General features: G+C 47.7%; 1 protein-coding gene across 8 annotated transcripts in view; it reads right to left on the minus strand.

The window, feature by feature from the left end:
• Positions 1-25062, minus strand: part of LOC147903504 (FAM91 carboxy-terminus protein) — a 222079-nt gene that overhangs the window by 158984 nt on the left and 38033 nt on the right. For all 8 annotated transcript variants that reach the window (XM_087399493.1, XM_087399497.1, XM_087399488.1 and 5 more), the window contains exon 4: positions 20028-20203. In XM_087399493.1, coding sequence (XP_087255619.1) covers positions 20028-20155 — 128 coding nt within the window. In that variant the 5' untranslated portion in view covers positions 20156-20203. The remainder of the gene's footprint in view (positions 1-20027; positions 20204-25062) is intronic.

The following is a 25062-nucleotide window of genomic DNA, read 5'->3' on the forward strand; positions in this document are numbered from 1 at the left end:
AGCTCTATCACGGAGCTCTTTCAGCCAGATCACATGGATCCCCACAAGACGAGGCCTCGGCATGATCGTGACCCAGAGCCAGCCGCCCGACAAAGGTTACTGTAGCTCTTATTAGGCGCAAAGCTATGACCAGGAGACATCACAAGGCCGCACCCGTGAGTGGCCGACAACACTCTATCACCGATTTCATGCCTCCATTGCCTCATCCATCCTAATGTCATGATGATGATGATGATGATGATGAGATTGATATATAGTCGACCACCGACATGACTATGTTGTACTTAGTACTTAGTGCTACCATTCTATATGCATTGGTGTGGATGCTCATTTAGTAGCTCCACCCTCACAGCTCGTTTGTACTAGGATTTTCACAGTCTCATAGACCCATCGGTCTTCCGAAGACTTTAATAAACTTGCTTTCTTTCTTTCTTGTCATTTCATTTCCATTTCATTATGTCTGTCTTTGAGTATCACTTTCTTTCTCTCTAGCCTACCCCCTCTCTCTCTCTCCCATTCCACCATGCACCTTCATATGGTATCAGAGCCTACCTTCCCCTTCTTCTTGCTCTACCTAGAGGATGAGAGAAGCCCGCAAATGGAAGCTCCCCTCTCCTCCAAGGTAGAGTCTCCCTTCCCTTAGCCTCGCCATGGTTCCTCGCCATCAACTACCCCTTTAGCCTAGCCAAAAGCAACGCCAGTAGCACGTACAACAGGCCGTACTGCTGTCTGCTCTTGTTGCGCCGTGCAAGACCGTCGTACAGCCCACCGTACAGTCCATACAGGCTGTACGGACTGTTCAGTACAGTATGGACAGTTCCAGCCTGCTCCGCTGCCCGTACGGCAGCTGCTCCAGCCTCGATTGCTGCACCATCTGACGCCATCTACTGCTGCTGCTCCTGCCCTCAAAATCCACAACCAAACCTGCTGTTAATTCTGCCTCTTCTACCTTCAGTTCCATCCCTTCTTGCTGCTCCAAATGCACATGAGCTACTGAGCTGAGCTGCCCTCACTTTGCTCCCAATTCGCGGGTGCCCCCGATTTGCGGGTGCCCCCGATTTGCTGGTGCCCACGATTTGCTGCTCCATCTGTCACTTCTGCCTGTGGAAGCTACTAGTCCACCGTTTCAATACCTCAGATCAATACCATGGAGCCTCGTCCTCGTGAAAATGTTGTTAGAATTATTATTATAATTCAGTAGTGACCAATGTAATGTAATAAGTAGGTTAGGGGCACTTTTCCCTCATTTAGAGGTTTTTCCCCCTAACCACAGTTAGCTCACTAACTACGGTTAGTGAAGGATAAGGTTTTGTCACTTAGACAAAACCCATCCCACTCCTTGTATTAGTCACTTCTTCTATTTACAAGCACTACGTTCAGCTCTCTTGCTTCCTGCTCTCTCACTCTCTCATTTCTAACATTTGGTATTAGAGCAGGGCCTTCCTGCCTGACCTCCTGCTTCTACCCCGCAAGCTCCATCTTCAAGTCCCGCTCCTGCCCCATCCGTACATCAGTACGGATTTCGTACCTGCGTGTCAGGTCACTACGTCCGTACAGCTCGTTGGTTGTTCTGTACACAACTTCCGTACAAGCGCCAATCTGCTCTCAGCTTTCAGCTCCCGTCCGTACAAGCGCCGTCGTCCGTACTGCAAAGTAGCGATGTCGCCATCTTGTACATTGCTCCCATGAGCAGTCCGTACACTGCAGTACAGTGCCGTACATGCGCTGTCTTCTAAACAGCTACCACCGGATGTTGTACCCCCGACAACCAGGTACCTGTGTTGTACCTTTGCTGTACGACCGTCGTACAGCTGATAACAGATCGTCGTACAGTTGGCCGTACACTTGCATCAATCCGTACACATGTTCCCTGCACTGTCCGTACTGCTCCCGTCAGTCCTTCCATACATACCTGCAATAGCTCCGCTACCAGCGCCTATTAGCCCGTACAATAGTACGGTCATCCGTACTATTCTGATCACTTGTACCTACGTTGACATTTGGGCCGTACAGCTCTTGATAGCTGTCCGTACAGCCGTACAGTCCGTACTATATGGGTTGTTCTAGTCTTTCTGAACAAGGGTGCATTGGTCATTTGGAGAGTTCTCATTGCAGGTGAACATTGGAAGGAGTTTTTTATCAGGCATTGGTGCAGAGAGCCATTGTTTGGCCTGCATTTTGGGAGCAACTTTGAGGCTTTTGCATTTCTTGCAGAGAATTGCAAAAATTTGGGGCTTTTAGTTCATTTGCGCCTTTCAGGTGCAATTTCTTGCAGAAATTTGGGGCTTTTGCAGGCAGAGTGCAATTTGTGCAACATTTGGGGCTTTCAGACCATTTGCCCTCTTTTGTATGCAATCTCCCACAAGAAATTGGGGCTTTTACATCTAAGTTGCAATTTTGCAGATAAAAGGCGAGTTTGGAAGTTTGCAGACAGTTTTGGACTCAGTACGAGTCAAATTGCAGACTTTTGCCACCTTTTGCAGATTTTTATGCATTGAGCAGAGCATTGTGGTGCATTTTGAGCCTTTGACAGGCTGTGACAGTATTTGTCACTGTGGGCATATTTTTCTTTGCAGATTTTACTTGTGCATCTTACATCCCAAGAAGGGATTTTACTTGTTCAGTTTGCTGTATTTCTGAGTTTATCTGGCAAAAATGGCACAGAACAACTCAAATGAGGTATTCGGGGTTCTCACACAGGAGGATAAGTTGGATGGCACCAACTACTCCTTGTGGAGTTTCATGGTTCGAAATATCTTAGTTGGCAGAAATCTTTGGGATTATGTCAATGGAGATGAAGAAAGACCAGATACCACGCCCAGTGTCATAAGAAACGTTTCTAGATTTTTATAGGCGTTTCGTCTAGAAACGCCTAAAAATACTATATTTTATAGAAGGTAGAGTAGAAGGTAGAGTAGAGGGTAGAGTAGATGGTAGGCACTAGGAGCAAGGAAAGCAATGGAGCGGCGCGAGAGAGGAGCGAAAAAATGAAAACAGCGGCCAAATTCAGAAAGAAACCTGTCGTGGCGGATTGTTTGACAGCCAGACGTTTCGCCCTAACTGCCCGTTTCGGACGTTTCTAAGAAACGTTTCTTCGCATTTCGGTGTCCCAAAACGCGTTTTTTGGTGACACTGACAACGCCTGTACCTGTCACTGCTACAGCTGGAGGCAGGGGTAGAAATACAAATACAGCACAAGTAATTGGAGCAGCTGCTCCGGGAGCTCCCACAGCAGAGCAAAAAAGATGGGACTCTAGAGATGCACAAGCTCTTTCAGTAATTTCTCTTTCTGTCAAGAGATTCATTGTACCTCATATTCGGTCATGCAAGACATCTATGGCAGCTTGGGTAATACTGGAGAGTATGTTTGCAGCAAGGAAGGATGCCAGGGTTTCCTTTCTTAAGCGAGAACTTTCCCATACACATATGGAGGAGGGAGATTCCATGAATTCTCACCTCACGAAGCTTCAGGATCTTAGGGAACAATTGCTTAACATTGATGAAGTCATTCCGGATTCAAAGATGAGATCTCCACCACTCTGAACTCTCTTCCTGAGTCCTATCTCAGTTTCCACACCTCGCTGAATTTGTCATTGAGGGGGGGCAGCAATCCTCTCTCCTTTCACGAGTTGGTAGGACTTCTGTTGCAGGAGGAACAAACACACAAAAATATGGCAACCCGGGCTGGCGAGCATGCTATGCTCTCTAAGTTCAAGCCCAAGGGTAAAGGGCAGCATAAGCCACATGCCCATCAGCCCACACATCAGCATAAAGCTGATTCTGGACAGCCTTCTTATAAGGCACAGGGTGATACAAACAAGCAGAAAAATTGTGCAGCCTGAAATTCAGCCTCATTTACAGCCTGATATGCCTTAGCTTGAAGGGAATTGATCTCAACATAAAACAAATCTGAAAGAGGTGTGGGGGTTAAAGGCCACTGTATCTTAACCCCAGTTATGTACAATACTCAAACACATATCAGGATATTGTGCACAGGGCTCTTGACCCGCAGAGAACTGAAATACACGAGCCCAAAAAGGTCCCCCATTGGCTTCTTGACACATCAAAAGACAGCAAACAGGATACTCCTCTACCAGCCCTTAGTAGAGCAGCTGTCCGAAAAGAGCATGCTAATTTGGTTGCTTGTGCATTGGTTGCTACAGCATGCAATCAAGAACCATTATGCCATAAGGATAACCTTCAAAATGAATGTTGGTTGAAGGCTATGCAAGCTGAATTGGATTCTATCTATCATGAGAATAACACTTGGGAGTTATGTGAGTTGTCTCCTAGCAAGAATGCCATTGGAACTAAGTGGGTTTATAAGATTAAACGGAAAGCTGATGGTTCAGTGGACCGTTGTTGCAAAGCCCGTCTTGTTGCTAAGAGCTATGCTCAGCAATAGCAAGACATTGACTTTGAGGAGACTTTTGCCCCCACTTCTAGGATCACTACTATCAGGATTGTTATTGCCTTTGCTGCCCATTTTCATTGGGAGGTACATTAGCTTGATATTAAGACAGCTTTTCTTCATGGGCATGTTACCTTACCACACGACGACCACCTGTTGATAGGCGCTGACCACATGACGACATCTGTTGACCATGTGTCAACACACGTCAGCCACGCGATCACACAGGTTCATCCAGGAGTACTATCCGACGCAACCATGTATCGACACATGTCAACCACAGGTCAACCAGGAATATCATGTCCAAAGTGATCTCATCAAGAGCTGCGCACATGGAGAGTGAGCTTAGCACATGGAGCAGTCAGGAGTATTTACATTTACACAGTGGTTGAGTGATACAGTGGTGCAATGGTGCGGTGATCCAGCTCACCTGCACATGGAGAATTTACACCATCCTAACTAGAAGAGGCTGGCGAGTCAAGGAGTCAGGAAGTCGCCGTAGCCATCAAGAGAGCTAGCGGCGCAACAGCTAAGGAGATAAGAGGATGACCAATGGGAAGAAAGGGGGGGATTCTCAACGAAGAAGGGACCCTCCAAGGGGGGGGATGAGGATGAAGGAGAAGGTGGAAAGGGAGAGGGCATTCGGCATTCGGACTGGAGCAAAAGAAAGGAGAGTGTGAGGAGAGATAGAGGCTAGAGCTATGAGCTCGCCAAGGAGAGATTGTGGAGAGACTTCTGTGTACCCTCTGTCTACTATGGGGATAGACCTGTGTATTCTTGTGACTTGCGACTTGTGACCTGGAGACACTAGTCTAGTGATATGTACTTTGGCCAACTTGGTCACTTTCTCATTTCTCTTGTCTCTTCCCGATATGGGGATTGTTCACCGGTGTATGACGAGATTTTCTTTTTCTTCTTATGTTGTGGAGTTCTCAGGTGATTGTCATTTAGCATAGTGCACTCGTACGTCGTCGTTCACTGCAATATAGCATACGACACTTGCACCACTGCACGGTGCACTCTCTCGTCGTTCACTGCAGTATAGCATACAACACTCGCACACCACTACACGGTGCACTCTGTGCGATCCATTGCATTAGAGCATTGCAACACTCATGCTTCTCACGCCAGTGGCCTTTGGCCTCCGGTAACACCTCCGGAAGGATAGGAACCCCTCCCCTCAAACAGGGCACTTTGTCTATGTTAGCCAACCTCCAGGCTTTGAGGTTGAAGGTTCTGAAAGTCAAGTATGCCTCTTAAAGAAAGCCCTTTATCGATTAAGTGGACAATGCCTTTACTTTTTGGGAGGCCACCCACTAGGTGTAGGAGTCATCAGAATATTGTGCTCCTGCTTCTTGACTTCAAGAAAGCTTATGACAAAGTAGACTGTAGCTTCTTGGAGGGTACCATGAGGAGACTCGGTTTTAGTGACAACTGGATTTCTTGGGTTTCTAAGTTCTTCTCTTTACTCTCACTCAACCAGCAGGATGGTGGTGTGTGGAGGCAGAGGCCCTACTTTTCAATTATCTAGATCAATTTGGCAAGGTTTTCCACTTGCTTCGCATCTTTTTCTCTTTGTGGATAAGGCTATTGGCTATTATCTGCATGGGCAAGACCCACGGCACCTAAGGCTTGAACAAAATTCTATAAAGTACTTTATTAATAGGACCAACAAATGGCATTAGAGCTATACATCTAAGAAAGATAATCTGAAAAATGCTGGAGCAGCCAGCCAAAAGCTAGGAAGCTACTTTCCTGAAAACGAAGCTTTTCCCATTGACTCCAGCCACCAAGAAGCCATCCTACGCCACCATGGCATCGACGCCTTCCCCCTATGCTCTGACTTATCACAAATTTCAAAGTAAGCTTGATCCACACGAACGGATTTACTTCCTACAGCAAGAACTCGGAGATGTAAAGCTCCGCATTGCTTCTCTGGAGATAGTTTCAGAAATGAAGAATGAAGGTAGACAAGAGGTAGTACAAGAAGTCCTATAGCAATGCAACACTGCGGCTCCGACACGACAACTCGTAGTCAAGGTCCAAGACACTCAGCTCAAATCCATGGGATAGGAAATTACAGCAGCAATACACAACAAGATCGACAAATGTGATCTCTATACTGAGGTGAGAGAGCAGCAAACCATAGTAAGTAACAAGAAGATTTTAAGCATTGGAGGATTGCAAGAGAGCTGCCTTAGCTGTTCTGGAATGGAAGAGGAAGAGGAACACATTGATGAGAGCAAGATCATTCAACTCAAAAGGGCAGTACCACAAGTCGATTGGGATGAGAATGACATAAGCTACATCACTCGAAAGGGTAACCAGGCACAGATTTACTTCAAAGAAAAAAGCTCAAGGGTCAAGATCCTTAGACAAACCAACAAGCTGAAAGGTACTAGGATTTGGATATCTGAAGAGCTCACTATCACCCAACTCAAACAACCGGCAAATGAACTCATCAAAGTGAAAGAAGCAAGGAAGGAAGGTAAATGGGCCATCTACCGAGATGGGCAAGAACTGATAAGAGATTTCAAACCTAAACCCAAAGACTCTCCATCTTAAACTAATGTTATTCAGATCACTCTTACATAATACCTGAATGTAGTTATGTTATGCTATTATAATAATCTAGGGCTGAGTTGTTGTACTCCCCATAGACTCTCAGACTCTAACTGATGCTGTAGTTTTTTGTTTGTGTATTTTGTCCCATAGACCCGCGAGGTCTTCCGAGGACATTAATCTCTCTCTCTCTCTCTCTCTCTCTCTCTCTCTCCAACTCCACTACATCTCGGACTTTGAGGGGGAGGGGGGGAACCAAGAGTTCCCCACCAAGATCCAGTTCTATCACGACCACTTCTTGAGAGTATCGGAGGATGGACTCATTATCAGTCCCCAATACCTGGAGGACAGAGGAGTCTCACATGTTTTAAGGATTGCCATTGCATAGATGCCCCACCAGCTAAGGATTGAGATAGGAAGGGCTGGTGGGATACCCAGAGAGCATTGGATATGGTGATTATGCATGCTGGGTGAGGTCGAGACAAAGGAGCATTTTCTATGTATCTGCACAGCATACTGTGAGATCCGAGGATGATACCACTGCCTCTTTTAGGGGGGACATGTCTTTGGTCCACTTTCCCGTTTGATCCCACTTCAATAACCGAGTCTGCATTGGGCTCTATCTGCTTAAAATGCGATGACACAGAGATACGCTACTGCGACAGATCAGAGAGCAGCAGGAGGCGACCGCACCACGTGCCACTGAGGCAGACCGAGCACACAAACATGTCAAAGATTACTATGCATTTGAGTCAGCTCCATGACACAATGGGGTTGAGAAGGAGGAGATAGCTGATATAAGGGCTTCATCGACCAGTACAGAGAGCCGACACGATGCTTCCGAGCGAGAGGCACAAAGACCGCACCCAACACGGAGAGGGACCAGAGCACATACGATCGAGGTCCGCCGATGTATATCAGCCCTCCTCAGAGGGGACCGCCAGAGACGAGGCGTCACCCTTGACATAGCCAACCAGATACAAAGATCGAGGAGACCACGCCCTCCGCGACAATGCGAGACAGCTCGACAGACACAAATCCGAGATATCCTCACAGCTCACCGGAGAGCAACCATGGTGCCGGGCTTTGGTTTCTAAGCCTCAGCTTTCAGTCTGTATTTGATATTTGAGTTTTGGGTTTTGTTTGAGCTCTTTAGCTTTAGTTTTTAGCTTAACATAGTACTCAGCAAGGGCCCTAGCAGATTCTTTACTGCAGAAACCAGTTGGGGAGTAAGGGGGGAAGCATTGCAAGACTTTACAACCTCTCAATAATTTCCTTCTTACCAGGTCCTTCAAAACTTGGATTTGAGCTACTGCATCTGCTAGTTGCATCCGCAATTCTCGCACTTGATTCTATAGGAAGCAAATCTGTTCGTGATACCCAATAATGGGTCGGTCAAAACAACCACCTCGTTCATATATGTGTGCATATGGGAAGAAGTCCTGGCTGCAACCGAGGTGTATAGAGAGAGAGAGAGATTAACATCTTCGGGATACCTCACGAGCTGGTGGGACAAAGTACACCAAGCAAAAGAGCTCATACAAGCCTCTAAAATGTGAAGAAAAGGGTGCGCTAGTCCAAACTGAAGTGCAGACAGCCAAGCAAGAAGTGATTGTGGAGTTTGATGCAAAGGCAAACAAAGCTAATATTCAAGAAGAGATTAAAGAGCATGCAGCTAGAAAGGATAATGCTCTGAAAATCAGAATTGGGGGGCTCCCAGATGGATGGTATAAAGAAGAGGATTCATTCAATGATACCTTTACGTGTGTCAAAGCAGCCATGCCTACTATTGATTGACAATTGATGCAGATGGCAATCCTGATGATCCTAATGATGTTGGTGAAACTACAGCAGTCCAGATCAGTCATCGTAATGTTGCCATCATTACGTTCAACTCACGAGGATTACGTATAAAGGTTCTACAACAATCCCATAAGATGAAAGGGACTCAAATATGGATAGCCGAAGAACTCACAAGCGCTCAACTTAAGGATAAGGCAACAGAATTAGCCAAGGTTAAGGCTGCCAGGAAGGACGGTAAATGGGCAGTTTATCATGATGAAATAGCACTTATTAAAGAGTTTAAATCTAAACCAAAAAGACTCTTGAGTCTTAAACTGATGTATGGCCAGCTATATTTATGCTTTCTATGTAGGTACTCTGAATAAATAGAGTCACTCTTTGCACTCTAGGGGAGCGGCCATGTGCCCTCCCTAAGCAGATGTATTGGATGGTTTTCTGTTGTCCCATAGACCTGTTGGTCTCCCGTGGACATTAATACTCTCTCTCTCTCTCTCTCTCTCTCTCTCTCTCTCTCAACCCTGCTCACTAACCTACTCACCTTGCTCACAGCCCCGCTCACCCCCCGCTCACCTCTGCTCATTTCGGACCTGGTTGGGACCGAGTGAACTCCTAGTGAAGCTTAGCTTCTACAGAGATCACTTCTTACATATCATAGCGGAGGGTTTCATTGACCCACCAGGATACACGCAGATTCACCTACCCCACTCGCTGAGGATCTCTCTTGGGTAGTTCCGGGTCTCTTCACAGAGACTTCGCATCGAGAGCGGCAGAGCAGAGCGACTACCCAAGGAGAGGCACATATGCACACTGTGTGACATGCAGGAGGTTGAGATAGAGGAGCGTTTCATCTTCAGGTGTCCTGTGTACTACTTGCTGATGTCAATGATGATGATGATATTGATGACGATGCTGAGACTGATATATAGTCGACCATCGACATGACTATGTTGTACTTAGGACTTAGTACTGCCATCCTACATTTTTGCATTTTGCATTCGTATGGACGCTCGTTTAGTAGCTCCACTACCACAACTTGTTGTATTAGGATTTTCATAGTCTCATAGACCCATCGGTCTTCCGAAGACGTTAATAAACTTTCTTTCTTTCTTTCTTTCTTTCTCAGTCCAGCTCAGCCCCACTCAGCATCTGCACACCTCCTACTAGCCCTACGCTAACCCCCCATTAACCCTTCGCCACCCCCCTGCTAACCAATCCACTAGTCCCCTGCTCAACCCCCGCTCGTCCCTCGCACAGCTCCCCGGTCCCTTTTGCTCCACTCCTCCCCCTCTCACAGCCCCTCCTCCTGTAGTCCCTCACAGTTGCCTCGTGCAGTTCCGAGCAACCTTCCTCACAGCCCCCTCCATTGCAGCTGCAGAGACGCACAGTGGCAGTCCCCTACCCCGAGTTGAGATGAAACCCAAACCTCGGGGGTTAGTCTCAGCTAGGGGGTGCAGTCAAAACCATGGCCAATATGGAGCAGACAAGCCTCCATCCATTCCACTCACCTATCATGAGGTGAACTAAGTCATCAAAGAGGACCTATTATAGTAGTAAAACTCAGCTTCTATAGAGATCATTGCCTGCGGATCTCGAAGGAGGGATTTACTGAACCACCAGGCTATACTCATATCTATCTTCCATATGCACTAAGGATCTTGATTGGGCAGTTTTGAGTATCTTCTCATAGGCTAAAGATTGAGATAGCCCAGGCTATGTCCATGGGAGAGAACAGATAGAGGAGCACTCTAGATTTTGATGTCCTATGTAGTATGAGAACTATGGAGCCCATTGTCTAGTCGAGCAATTTTGGCCCAATCCGAGAAATTTTCGCCCATCTTTTTTTTCCCCCCAAAATTAAGTATGAGCAAAACCCACAAGAGTAAGCTCAAAGCGGAAATACATCATGCAGTGCATGAGAACAATAACACTCCTCAGAAAGAGGTAGAAAACAACCAAGGTTGAGAATGAAAGCACCATCTCAACCCTACAGTAGTCTCAGAGAAGGGGGAGCCCCTCCATTCTTTGAAAAATGTAGCCTTCCTAGCAGAAGCTTCCCGAGAGGACCCCTGCGTGCTTGCCCAGATGGCCATCAGTGTATGTATAGTGTCTGTCCATATACTGGCCAAAGTTTGAGAATGGTGAACCTGGGATCCATCCAATGTCTTTGTGCATCTGGCTCTCCAAATATGCCATGCTGCAAAAGACTCCCAAGAAGAGTCTACAGAGGCATGCACAACTCTAAAGGGTGAGCCAAGAACATCATCAAGAGAGCATCGCTCAACTAAGTGGCATCGAATTGACAAGACGCAAGAGGAGTCATGTCTCTCATAGAAGACCTGAGGCCCTGAAAGAGAAAGCCAAACAATTGAACCCCAAATCATGAAGAAGGGGCGATGAAAAAAGTACTGAAAATCCTGGCTATCCCCTTTAGATAATCCTGGGTTGTCTACAATCCCATAAACAATATTGAACAAACTCCACAGTAGGAAGGCAATGAGGATAGGCTCCTCCACAGGTTCACAGCAATCCCACCATGAATAGAAAGCCAAAAGAAGAGGGTGATTTTTTTATTCCGTAGGAATTTTCCAGAGTCTCTACCAAAAGTTCTTCAGCGAGTCAGCTGAAATTTCAAACCCCTCCTAATGGGTACTCTAGAGGGCCTCCAACCTCTACAACTCAGCTGAAATCTCCTAGCATTACTAGCAATGTAACGAAAGAAGGGGAGATTCTTCTCTCGGTGCCCTTCATCAATCCAATCCCATGCCCTAGGATCGCACTACAAGAACTTTATGGAAACGGATCGCACTGCAAGAACTTTATCGGAACCCACACCCCCATAAAGCCACAGTCTCCAAGCACCCAGGGTAACAAGACATGGGTGAGGATCTCTGTACCACTCTGAGTCTGAACCATGCTCCACAAAACCAACAATACTGACACACTGAAATGCAACCTCTAATAAAACTGGTCAATCTAGATAGCTTGCCTCCCACAACAAAAACGTTAAAAACTAGGGCATCCTCATATGCACCACCAAAAGCAATACCTATAGAGGAATGCCCGTTCTCATGAAATCTCCCATCCAAGTGGAACCCCTTTCAGATTGCTTACTAACTAAACTTTATGGTCCTCTGGAAGCATTTTGAAAGCTTTCCAAGATCCCACAATAGAGGCAGGGCCCCTCTCCCACTTGGACCACTGCATGTAGTGAGAGGTATTGAGAGGTGTGCCATGATGCTATCATTCCACATGACAGGCTGCCTATCTATCTATACATGAGAGGAGGTGGACCTCTCTGAAGGGTACTCCTGAAGCTAGCCCAGCCTTCAGGATAGTAGCCATAAGAGGGGAAGGAGACCTGAGGTGGGCAGAAGTAAAAACCTATCTAGTATTATCCATCCAATCTCCTTCCGAAATAGGTGTACAAGATTGTATGATATGATGTTAAGACCCCCTTCCTGTTTGGGGAGAATCAAGGTCTTGCAAGCCACCCTGGCTATAACATCCAATGTGCCATCAAGTCCACTCCATAACACGATTCTTAGAGGTCTCTTAAGATGAGTGATACAATCACTAGAACAGCACCAGCAACGACTAAGACAAGGCCAACAAAACTTGATTAAACACCACTTACCCTGGAGGCAAGATCAAGCTAGGCCGAACTCCAAAAGAAGAGCTTTCTCCTTATACTCTCCAACACAGGAGCAAACTGTTGTGATGGAGAGAGACCCATACCGACTTGGCATCCCACATACTTGAAGGGAACACCCCTCTAAATCTTAGTGAAGCCATATCATTCCCCCAATCCGGGGTATCCTTGTTACTGATCCAAAAGCCATTGGATTTATGCCAATTGATGTGTGTCCCCACAACAATGCAAAACAAATCCAACACAGCCTATTCTCAGCATATATTGCCATATCAAGGTTTGTAATAGATTGGATATATTGTAGTTTCTATCTTCACTAGCAGTTTGCAGATTGCAAATGATAGAGATGATATTTTTACAGGAACTTTTGCATCATGTCGACAACTAGCAACCTCACCTGGAGGCATTCCTTGAATATTCACAAATATTGAATGTTTCTTGTATATTCAAGCCTGCATTCACCTTACTCCAATGGAAAGAATTCCTAATATCCCATATTGAATGGTGACTGTCCAGTATGTACATGGCCTATGGGCAGTCCAAATCTGGTATGAAGTGAGCGTATGTGGCGTGACATCCACAAATATAACAATATCATCTGACACATGAATACACTACCATATAGCATATCTGGCATTATCTCTAGCCTGTGTATCAGCATTTGCTGTGAGAAGGGAGGCATAAAAGTTTGTAGCTATGCGCATGATGGCATCAGGATCTGTATGGAAAACCCCATCTTTGAAGTCCCCAACAAGGACTTTGGTTACCTCTGCCATCCTCAAAAGAGGACTTTGACCAGCAACATGAGCCTCCTACAAGCCCTCCAACAAGCAATGATCAGCCAGTACCCCATGCTGATTTGCAGGTTTCTCTTCCAGCACAAAATGATCCCACTATTCATGATGCAGTGATTGAAGAAAGAGCTGTCAATAGACAGCAAAGGCAAGTTCCCATATGGCTTCTTGATACATTGAGGGACAGCAAACAAGATCAGCCTTTTGCTGCCCGGACAAGATCAGGGAATAGACAGATGCATGGTCACTTTCTTGAGTTTGCACTCCTTCCTACAGCTTGCAATGAAGAGCCTTTGTGCCATAAAGATGCTTTTGACAGCAAAGAGTGGATGGATGCAATGAGAGCTGAGTTACATTCCATTGCTAAAAATGACACATGGGAATTAGTAGATCTCCCTCCAGGCAAGCATGCCATTGGAACCCGGTGGGTCTACAAATTAAAAAGGAAATCTGATGGCAGCATAGATCGATACAAAGCCCATCTTGTTGCAAAAGGGTATGCCCAACAACAAGGCATTGACTTTGAGGAGACATTTGCTCCCACATCCACGATTACTACCATTAGATGTGTCATTGCCATTGCAGCCCATCATCATTGGCAAGTGCACCAACTTGACATCAAGACTCCTTTTCTTCATGGGGATTTGCAGGAAGAAGTATATGTCACACAACCTCCTGGCTTTGAGGTTGTTAATTCTGAAAATAAGGTATGCCGGCTAGAAAAGCCCTTTATGGTTTGAAGCAGGCACCCAGGGCATGGTATTCCAAAATTCATGCACACTTACTATCCCTTGGTTTTCATAATAGTCCCACAGAAACCACTCTTTATGTCTGTGGGAGTGGATTTGACTTTTTAGTGCTGATTTTATATGTGGATGATATGCTCATCACGGGCCACTTACTATCCCTTGGTTTTCATAATAGTCCCACAGAAACCACTCTTTATGTCTGTGGGAGTGGATTTGACTTTTTAGTGCTGATTTTATATGTGGATGATATGCTCATCACGGGCCCAGATATACTCAGCAAATTGCAGCTTTCAAGACTGATTTGCAGCAGGTCTTTGAAATGTCAGACATGGGACAGCTCCATTATTATTTGGGCATTCAGTTTGCTCATGTCGAGGGGGGTATCATGATGTCTCAGTCCAAGTATATTGGACAGCTCCTTGATCGTTTTCAGTTTGAGGATTGCAAGCCAATCTCTACTCCAGTGGACCCTGGCTTCAAATTCTCAGCTCATGATGGGAGCCCACGATGTGATATCACTCTTTATCAGCAGGCTGTTGGATACCTTATTTATTTATGTCACACCAAACCTGACTTACAGTATGCAGTATCTCAGCTCAGCAGATTCATGCACATGCCTAGTCCACAGCATTGGCAGGCAGCATTGGCAGGCAGTGAAGAGAGTCTTCAAATATCTCAGAGGCACTCTTAGCCCTCTTCTATGGTGATCAAGGTTCACTTACCATGCATGCTTACACGGATAGTGACTAGGCAGGATGTTCCGACACTAGAGTGTCACATACTGGCAATTGTTTTTTGCTTGGCAATTCATGTATCTCTTGGCTCAGCAAGAAGCAACCAACACTTGCCACATCTAGCTGTGAGGCTGAGTACAGGGCAGCTTTCACCGCTACAATAGAGTGTGTTTGGCTTCGATAGTTACTTACAGATATTGGTATTCGGCAGACATCCTCCACTATTGTCTACACTGACAACCAGAGTGCTTTGGCCATTGCGCGTAAGTTGTAACCCAGTGTTTCATGCGCATACCAAGCATATCGAAGTTCACTATCATTATGTTCGGGAGCGGTTGTCAACAAGAGACATAGAGTTGTTCTATCTTCCCACAGAGGACAACATAGCATATATGTTTACAAAGGCACTTCCTCATCCCAAGTTCGAAGTCTTCCGACAAGATTTACACTTGGTTCCCTTTGTTACATGATCTGACATCCCTTGTACATTCATAGGTGGCTATATCCTTTTGGATGAACATGTGCCACCATGACCAGAAAATACCATGTATTTTCAGACGTTTCCGGAGTACTTCAGCCCATCCCATGGAGGGGGGTTTGTAGGCCATCTCCTGGTGGTTCTAGTGATGCCCTATAGGCCATGGTATGTGCCTTGTAGGCATAAATAGAGGCACTTGTAGTGTTAGTGCCTTTTAGGCCACATAGGACACTTAGTCCTATGTGACACCTAGGACACTTAGTCCTAGGTCTAGGTACAAGTACCTTGTACTCTCTATTTTTTTATCCAAGTTTGATGTGACCGCTAAGACTAGTGCAACTCTAACGTAACTGTACTCTCTCTCTTTTGCTATCGACCCTTCAACAGGCACTAGGAGGCTTGGGTATCATTGATCCGGAGATGCAGAGCAGAGCAGAGCCCTCTTGGGCAAGTTGGTTGTTCGCGGCCTCACCCCACGTGCAAAGCCTTGGAAGCTCCTCTTACAACAAGGGCTTCTCAGGAACACCCCACGCACCGAAGGACAGTGGCAGCTTTCACACAGATGGATCTTCTCATAGGGCCCCCTTACAGCAGGGAAGGGTTCCCCCTTGATGAGGAGCCTTCACAGGGTCTGGTAGAGACTAGCATGGGGTCTCATTCGTGCTCCGACCAGATGCAGAGAGGAGTTTGAGCGTCTTCTCCTTCATAGAGGAGAAGTGGATGGGGAGTGCCCAAAAGAGTGATGGGTCTCCAATGGGATACAAAATTCCTGTTGCCACCTTTCAAGATAAGGTGAATGAGTCCCTCGGTCAGTGAGTCAGGCATCTCACCCGAGTCCCAAATGCCCTGCAGGGCTGAAGTAATATGATCACCTATCATATCCCAAAAGGCTATAAAAAAAGGAGTAAGACCATCGGAACCAGGGCATTTGCCCTTATGAAGGGCAGAAAGAGCAGCCTTCAACTCTGTGTTGGTAAAGCGTGCATAAGTGAACATAACATCTCTGGGGTGACCAACACAGGTAAACTCTGCCAAACTTTACCTCTAGCCGCCTCTCTGGCTTGTGAGTTCGGATTTGCGGAAAGAAGGGACGTATAAAAATATGTTGCTAAATGCATGACGGTTTCCGGATGGGACTGCAAAACGCCATCAGAGTCAATAAGCTGCCTGACACTCTCTCTACTATGTCTTGGGCCAAGTGTAGAGAAAAAATGTTTATTGACTCTCCCTCCCATCTGTATCCAAAAGGACTCCCGTGCATGGAAGGCATACTCTGCTCTCTGATCAAGCAAGGTCTGCAAGTGAGCCCTTGCGGCAGCAAGCCGCTCCTGTATCCAAGCATCTGATGGTCGTTTCTGCTCCTCCCTCTGAAGGGCTACCAACTGCCGGCGGATACCGAACTCTCGCCTGAGTACCTCATCTCGTCACGCACTAGCAACTGAGTGATAGAAGTCGCTGATACTGCGAAGTGGTGTGGCCACATGTGAAGGACCGGCCACCCCCCCTGCAAATGAGAAACCCAAATCTCCAACACTGCCTCTGTGAGAGTCTCATCCGTGTATAAGGCGTCTGGGATCCTGATACTATGAGACTGTCCTCTCAGATGAGGCTCTGAAATGGACAAAATTACCGGAAAATGATCTGAAGTGAAAACACCGGGTGCAATGCAAACTGTCCCCCCTCTATCAAGAGCCCAGTCATCCACATAGAATTTGTCAATCCGAGCATGAAAAGGCATCTGCACCCTATGGTTCGACCATGAAAACAAAAGTGATTGAGACTGAACAAGAAATGCATCATCTGACCAAACATCTCTGCCACTAAACGTGAACAAAAAGGCATCCCAGGCTGCTCTCTTAAGGGAGTGGATACCACCTTCTCTGCCCCCTTTCTTATCAGAAGAAGGTGCCTCAACCATGTTGAAGTCGCCTCCAATAATCCATGAATCCGCAATGTCAACCCACGAGAGCAACTCTTTCCAAAACAAAACACGGTCCCCTCGGTTGTTCGGAGCATAAAGGTTAAGGAAACCAACCTTCCGTCCGTCAATCAGAAGTAAAACCCACTGGGCCCTGGAGGGGGTTATGGTACCTTTTCCAATGACCAGAGGGAGAATAGAGTCTGAAACTGAAATGCATGTACCTCCTCTGGTTCCCAAGGCAGGAAGCCAAAAAGTCTGGCCTGAAAGCAGCTTACCTGACTTGGAGCAATCTTTGAAATCCAGTTTGTGTGTTCCTGAAGAAAAAGAATGTCTATGGAACCACCTGAAACACCTGGATGGAGCTGATTCCTGATCAGCTGTCTGCGACGGTGATAAGGGATGCCGCCCAATCCCTGTATATTCCAACTGGCTATCCTCATCGGCGCGAGGAAGTGGGTTGGAATATCTTACCCGACCTAGTGGCGGAAACAGAAGCCTCTACCGAAGCAGACCTCCTGCCATACACACGAGGTCCGAGGGGAGGAAAGTCCACAGGTGAGAGAGAGAAGGATCTCTCAAAAGGGATGCCGATAACTGGCTCTCCAAAAGTAGAGGGTACAAAATCATCATCTGGGAGGCTAGAAAGGTCCTCCAAAGCGGAAAAAGAGTTCCGCTAAGCCAGTCCGGGGGTACGAAGGATTCCTACCAAAGCAGGAAGAGAATGTAGAACCCCCTTCCCTCTGTCCAAAGAGGGAGGCACCTGTACTGGATCCTGATCAACAAGTGGTGCAGACGAGGTGCCAACTACCTGCGTTGCTGAGGAGATACAGCCTGATCCAAGGGTGGAGTCGAACAAGGCTCCTGAACAGTAGTCTCCTCCTGAGGCTCCAAGGGGGTAGCCTCCGAAGAGGTGGAGGAGTGAACTAGAGTAGAGGGCCTAGCCACGACCGGAACCCACCGTGGGCCAGAGGTGGGGCGGGGTGCCGAAGGGACTCGAGTAGCCCTAGGAGAAGGGGGAGCCCGTGTCTGAGGCCGTGTCTATGGAGCGGTCAGTCCTACTCCAACTCTCTGTCGTAAGCGAGTACGAGCTGGTTACTTTGTGGGCCTCTTTTTCTTCTTTGGGCAATCTTTGGCGAAGTGCCCCAAGGATCTGCAGATCCTGCACTGGTCCTGCCAACCTGCAACCTCAAATCTCTGGCGGAAGAAAGACCCATCGGGTTGCTGTAGCATGATGTGATCATCTAAAATACTGGGGTCCTGGACAATGACCCTAACCCTGGGTACCCCGTCCATCGTGACCGCCTCAGCAGCCGAAGAGGGCTCGCCAGGGAGAGGGGGGATCTCTGCCACCACACCAAACCTCTCGCCAATAACTAAAAGAAGCCGGTAATAGACTGAGGGAAGACCAGGGAACCTGATGAAAACAGAAACTCCCTGCTTGTCCTCTTCAACTGGGTCAAATCCCAGTTGAAAAGGAAACAAAAAGATCCTCCTGTAGCCTAGAAGTAGAAACCCGGCCTGTAGCAGGTCTCTCGTAACGTCCGGGAAATCTAGGCACACTTGAAAGAAACCCCGTCCCAACAAACGAACATCCTTGAGGTGGGGGGCGAGGTCCTGAGGAAGCGCCGACAGCATCCAATCTCTAGCTTGTGACCTGGAGGGGTGTGAGCCATGAATGCGTGCGAAGAAAGTCGTGGAACACTCATGTTCGAAATCCTTTTGCAACTGCTGTAGCTCGTCTTTTGAGAAAGTTACAGTTCTCGCGGCCGGTGTGAGCGGAGACGGATTGACTGAATGGGAACCCATTCATCAATCGAGGTGTGTTGGCCGATTCAAACACAAAAAATGGAACTCCGTCCGCATTCCTGAATCCCAGGAGACCCCTATAAGAAAATAGGGGTAATCCAGATGAAGGAGAGGGTGAAGGAGAAGGGAGAGAGAAGAAGAAACCAGGGAGGAGGGGAAAGGAGGGGAGGAAGTGGAGGAGAAGGGAAGGGGAAGGAGAAGGGAGTAGAAGCAGTAGCAGGCTGCAGCAGGGGGAAAGCAGCAGCAGGAGCGGGGGGGGGAGCAGCAGGCTGCAGCGGGGGGAAAGCAGCAGCAGGAGCGGGGGGGGGAGCAGCAGCAGATGCGGGGGGGGGGCAGCAGGCTGCTGCGCAGGGAGGGCAGCAGCAGGCGCGGGGGGGGGGGGGAGGCTGCAGCGCAGGGGAGGGAGGCTGCAGCACGGGGGAGAGGGCAGGAAGGAAGGGGCAGCGAGGAAGGAGGGGAGGGGGTAGCGAGGAGGCAGCAGGAGAAGCAGCAGGGAGCGGGGAGAGAGGCAGCAGGGAGCGGGGAGAGGAGCAGCAGCAGGGAGGAGGAGCAGCAGGAGGGAAGGGAGGGGGCAGCGAGCGGAGCAGGAGGAGCAGCAAGGAGCGGGGGAGCAGCAGAGAGCGGGGAGGGGAGGGCAGCAGCGAGGAGAGTAGCAGTGAGGAGGGGAGCAGGAGGAGTGGGGAGCAGCAGCAGTTCCTCTTCTAGAATTTTATACTTGAGAAGCAACTCAAGTAAAAAGCATCACATGTAGTAAAAAGATGCCATAAGGGTGACTGAGGAAGAGATGATTGTACTTTTAGAACAGTAGCATTATTATACTGACTAACAAAAATTCACTGTGTAGAACCACAGGAAACATGTACAAAGACAACAAATAGTCAAGGATCTGAATGTCGGGTTTGTTTTTGTGTCAAGATCAAGTTGACTGCTTCAATGAATGTAACAGCATTAGGGGATCTCACATAGACCTGTCAGTGACCACATTGGTGTAATTTTTAGCTTACCTTCTTCAACCTTTGTCTTTAATCATCCCGATGGTTAATAATCAAGACAAATGGTCAAAAGTTTAATATTTAATTAGAGCATTGTTTTGAGCCAGAGGAAAGGTAATATGCCTTACTTTTTATGCCAATCTTCTTTTGAGGTTACAAAAGCCTTGAGCCGCTTGGGAAGGTTTTCCCATGCAGTTTCATCTTGAATAGCTTTAATTATCATCTGCTCCTCCACACTTGATGTTACGCGTTGCATGCTAACTTCTATACTTGAAGGTGAAGCCTCAAATTTTTTTAAAGGACCCTATTCAAAAGCAACAATCTTAGATTCCAGACATGAATGAAGATTTGATTCATCTAGCCAAAATGTGAGAACTCAAACAATGAAAACAAACATTGTGTCAAGCTTCAAAAGTTCCCCATTCATCCCGTTTTCAACTGTCATGATTCATATGAAATGCCCACTTAGTGTTCAATTTATGTTATCAAATTACACTAGCATGCTTGTTGATTTGAACATTTGTCATTTTAACAAATTCTAATTAGCATTTAAAAATTTATCAAGCGTCATAACACACACAAAGACAAACACACACACTTTTTCTTTTGTGAAAGAAACTTTCATTAAGAAGAATGTACATTCATAGTTGTCCCAAGGTGAGACAGCTCTCTCTCTCTTCAGGACCTCCATTTTCTGCACCCCTCCTTTACTCACCTTCTTACCCTCTTACCCCCTCATCCTTGTACCCCCTCTCCCCTTCACCCTCCACAGCGGAAGCAGTCCTGGCAGATAATCTGCGATTGAGAGATTTAGTTATGCAGTGCATGGAGACTTGCAGACTTCAGGGCGCTGCGATTCAGTCTCTCACAGCACAGATACACACACTGACTGATCAGCTATCGACAGTTGAGAGTCATAGATCTGATCAGGACTCCCATATTCGCCAGCTTCATACCAGAGATATTGATCGGGACATCCAGTTACGGACACATGCTGAGCGCATAGTGCAGCTGGAGGCATGCATTCAGGAGCATGTTGTGGCATGCGATGATCGCCTCCAGCAGCTGCATGTAGCTCCTCCAGCTAGTGCAGCAGTTGAGGAGAGGTTGGCCACACTGCAGACAGAGGTACAGAAGACCTCAGAGTGGGTGGACGTTGTGCGTAGAGCCCCACAGGCCCAGCAGACCACAGTCTCTGAGACTATTGCCGAGAGTCAGCGGCGAGCTCAGAAGGCCCTCAACATCCGCATCCGCGGAGTTGAGCGATCAGATACGAGATCAGCCATGGATCAGGCGACAGATTTCATATCTGGGACACTCGGAGTTCAGGATCATGACATAGTAGCTGCATATCGAGTGGGCCGGGATCCAGCACGGCACCAGCCACTTATCATCAGATTCAGAGATGCTGAGGCCCGTCTCGCAGTATTACGAAGGAGATCCAGATTGAGGGACCATCCACAGATTCACATGGATGAGGACCTTACAGCTCTTCAGTGGGAGGAGCATAGACGTCTCATTGCACAGAGGGATGTTGCCCGTCGTGAGGGCAAGTGGGCCGTGATCAGAGAGGGCAGACTTTTGATAGGAGCTATGCGATCTAGACCGGCTGGAGCCCACAGTTGACGACACGAGGCCTATGGGACACGTAGTCTGCCAGATAGCTTGAGTTTCGCAGTTTGGAACTGTAATGGTTCCCTCACAGCTCAGCCTGGCAACTTACGAGAGGCCTTTTTTGATCAGGACATCGTCTTCTTTACAGAGACCCATGAGAGCCCAGAGAGAGGCTTGCCGCAGGTGACAGGGTATGCCTGGGAGTCTGTCTTTCGACAGCAGACTAGACGATCAGGAGGAGTCAGAGGATTTGGCGGTGTGGCAGTTCTTTATAGAGAGCATCTCAGATCGATACTCACAGTCATGAGGAGAGACCATCGGGCCAGATATCTTTGGGTACGGATCAGGAGACCCCCCCTAAGAGACTTGTTTATTGCAGTATGCTACTTTCCCCCGAGACAGTCTCGTTATGCCTCAGATGGACCAGGACAGTCACCTTTTGAGGATTTGTCAGCCGATGTATTGGAGTACTCACGCCGCGGAGAGGTCATCCTTTTAGGAGACTTCAACGCGAGGACATCAGACAGACAGGCAGAGATTTTGGACTTTGCTGAGGATCCAGTCTTAGTTCCAGCTGCCCCAGATGAGAGTTTTCCACGCTTATCTTCAGATAGAGGGGTAGAGGTGACAGATCAGGGACATCGCCTATTGGAGCTTCTCTCATCGCACGGCATGGTCATTTATAATGGACTTCGACAGTGGCCGCATTCATCCACAGCCACATGTTTTCCCTTCGCGGGTGGTGGTACGAGCGTCATTGATTACGTCTTGGGTCCCCCGACTTTAATCCCTTTTGTACATAACCTCACAGTCGACCCTTTTATGCCTTCAGCCGATCATGCACGTCTGCACTTTATTCTTGCCCAGATTCCTCATGCCCCCCCTTCTAGACATCATGAGCGTCAGCCATACTATGAGGTTCATTTTGACCACCAGTTTGATGATATTTATAGCCAGCACCTGAGTGGTCTTCTCCGTCTGCACCTTCTCGATGCCCTACCCTCCACACAGGATCGGTGGGACCTTGTACATACCTCCATCATCTCGGCAGCCCAAGTCCTCCACCAGTCGGTCTTGTGCCTTGTAATGGATGGTATGATGAGGAGTGTAAAGAACTCTGCAGGAAGCTTCGCCTTGAGACACAGGATAAGTCTCCTCTCCTCATTGAGACCAAGAAGAGTTACAAGCGTTTGGTGCGACGCAAAAAGTGCCAATTTCTAGCCCGGAATGAGGAGGAGCTGAGAAGTTTACTTTTCAGCTGTGATTCCAAGGAATTCTGGAAGAAATTCCTTCGCTTGAAATCTCAAACTCCTCTTACAGACCCGCAGGTTTGGCTTGCCTATACTTCCACTTTATATGATATTCCAGATCAGCCACAGATCGACTTATCCCATGTGCCTAGACCCACCTCCTCTGCCTTATTCTCATCCAATAGTGTCCGAGCAGCAGCTCATCGTTTGAAGACTGGGAGAGCTAAGGACCATGATGGATTGCAAGCGGAGTATGTAATCCATGGGATTGATGCCTTAGCTACAGTCCTCTCCCGTCTTTTTAACGAGTCCATTTGTACAGGTCTTCCACCTAGTTGGCTAGAAAATACTATAGTACCCATACACAAGTCGGGGGATCCTTTGGAGGCGTCGAACTACAGGACCATTATGATTGGCCATGTCATGGCCAAGATTTATGCGACCATTCTAGAAGGACATATAAATGACCATGCCGAGGCGACAGGCATGAGAGCTAGAGGGCAGGCAGGATTTCGTACAGAGCACTCGACTCTAGATCATATCTTCACACTCAGGGCTTTGATTGAGGAGGCGAAGTCACGTAAGCAACGGCTCTATTGTTGCTTCGTGGACTTCAGAAAGGCATTTGACACTGTGCCGCGTTTCAGACTCTTCCAGTGACTTCGTGACTTGGGATTCAATGGGGAGATTCAATGGGCGATCATGGCCTTGTATGAGAGAGTCACAGGTAGAGTCAGGACACGGGCGGGGCTGTCGGCGGAAGTACGCAGTACGATAGGGGTGAAGCAGGGGTGTCCTTTGTCTCTGACACTCTTTGGTCTCTATATCGATGAGTTAGAGATGTACATACAGACGATGGGTGGTACAGGTTCTTTACTGGCAGGATCCACGATACCGATTCTCCTCTATGCAGATGACGTGGTTCTTATTTCTTCCTCCCAGCAGGGTTTACAGGCACATCTCCATGCACTCCACAGCTTTTGTCAGGACAGAGGGTTGTCTGTAAACCTTGGGAAGACCAAAGTCATGGTCTTCAACACGTCATACCAGGTTTATAGGAGAGGCGAGTTCTCTTTCACATTTGATGGGCAGGAGGTGGAGCTAGTCAGGGAGTATACATATTTGGGTGCCACATTTAGAGGTCCAGTCTTCACCATGACGCATGCAGCACGAGATAGGATCAGTAGAGGGTATGCCGCCTTGGCTCTTCTCGAGAGGCAGTGTGCACAGTCACATTTTCAGCATCCCGACACGAAGTCCTTACTTTTCGATACGCTGGTGAGACCTGCAGTCATGTATGCTAGCCCCTTTTGGGCAGGAGATCTCAGTGTTGCAGATTGGAGACGAGTAGAGAGGTTACAGATCATCATGTTCTCCAGATTGATCAGAGCGAAGCCCACGGTACCGCATCAGATTACGTTCGCAGAGTTCGGAGCTACACCCCTAGCGCTAGATGCAGCATTTCAGTCAGTTACATACTTGCATAGGATCAGGGCGCTCGGAGACTCAGCAGCAGGCAGAGCACGATTACCGTGGCTAGCACTGACATCCTCGCAGATGTTAGGGGAGAGAGGTCATACTTTTTGTTGGTACCACACACTCTCCACATGGCTCACCTCGCTGGGCTTGGATATGGATAGGCTGCCACCATTTCGATACAGCATAGATGCCCCTCGCCTCCCTCTCACTCGACATGAGCTCAGCCAGGTTATCAGGGCAGATTTGTTGCAGCTACACACGTTTCGCACTTGGGTTCATCCCACGGAGCTTCCTACGAAGATGGCCACATATCGTGACCATTTTCTCAGGATTTCAGAGGATGGCTTCATCATATCCCCAGGATATATCGGCGTTCATATGTCGCACTCACTCGGGATTGCCTTGGGCCAGCTCAGGGTATCTTCCCACAGATTAGACGTTGAGGCCGGCAGGATGCGTCGTACAGCTACCGGACATAGACCCAGGCGAGAGACTAGGATATGCCCTTGTTGCACTATGGGGGAGGTGGAGACTGAGGAGCACTTTGTTTGCAGATGCCCTTTATATTATGAGATCCGTGGCAGATTTCACTGTTTATTTGGGCACGGATTTGGACCTCTCTCTCGGATTATGGAGTATGAGGATCAGTATTGCTTAGCGTTGTTCATCAGGGAGATCACCAAATACAGAGAGAGATTCCTCGGAGAGCACCGTCGCATCCCTGCCAGAGACCTGGTTATTCATGAGGAGCAGGACGAGGCGCAGGACCATGAGCACAGAGATAGCCCATCTTGCCAGAGAGCACCAATGGTTCCACCCC

The sequence above is a fragment of the Dipteris shenzhenensis genome, chromosome 3 (assembly GCF_047967505.1).
Source record: "Dipteris shenzhenensis isolate YYH24624 ecotype China chromosome 3, Dip_SZ_1.0, whole genome shotgun sequence".
Lineage (NCBI taxonomy): Eukaryota > Viridiplantae > Streptophyta > Polypodiopsida > Gleicheniales > Dipteridaceae > Dipteris > Dipteris shenzhenensis.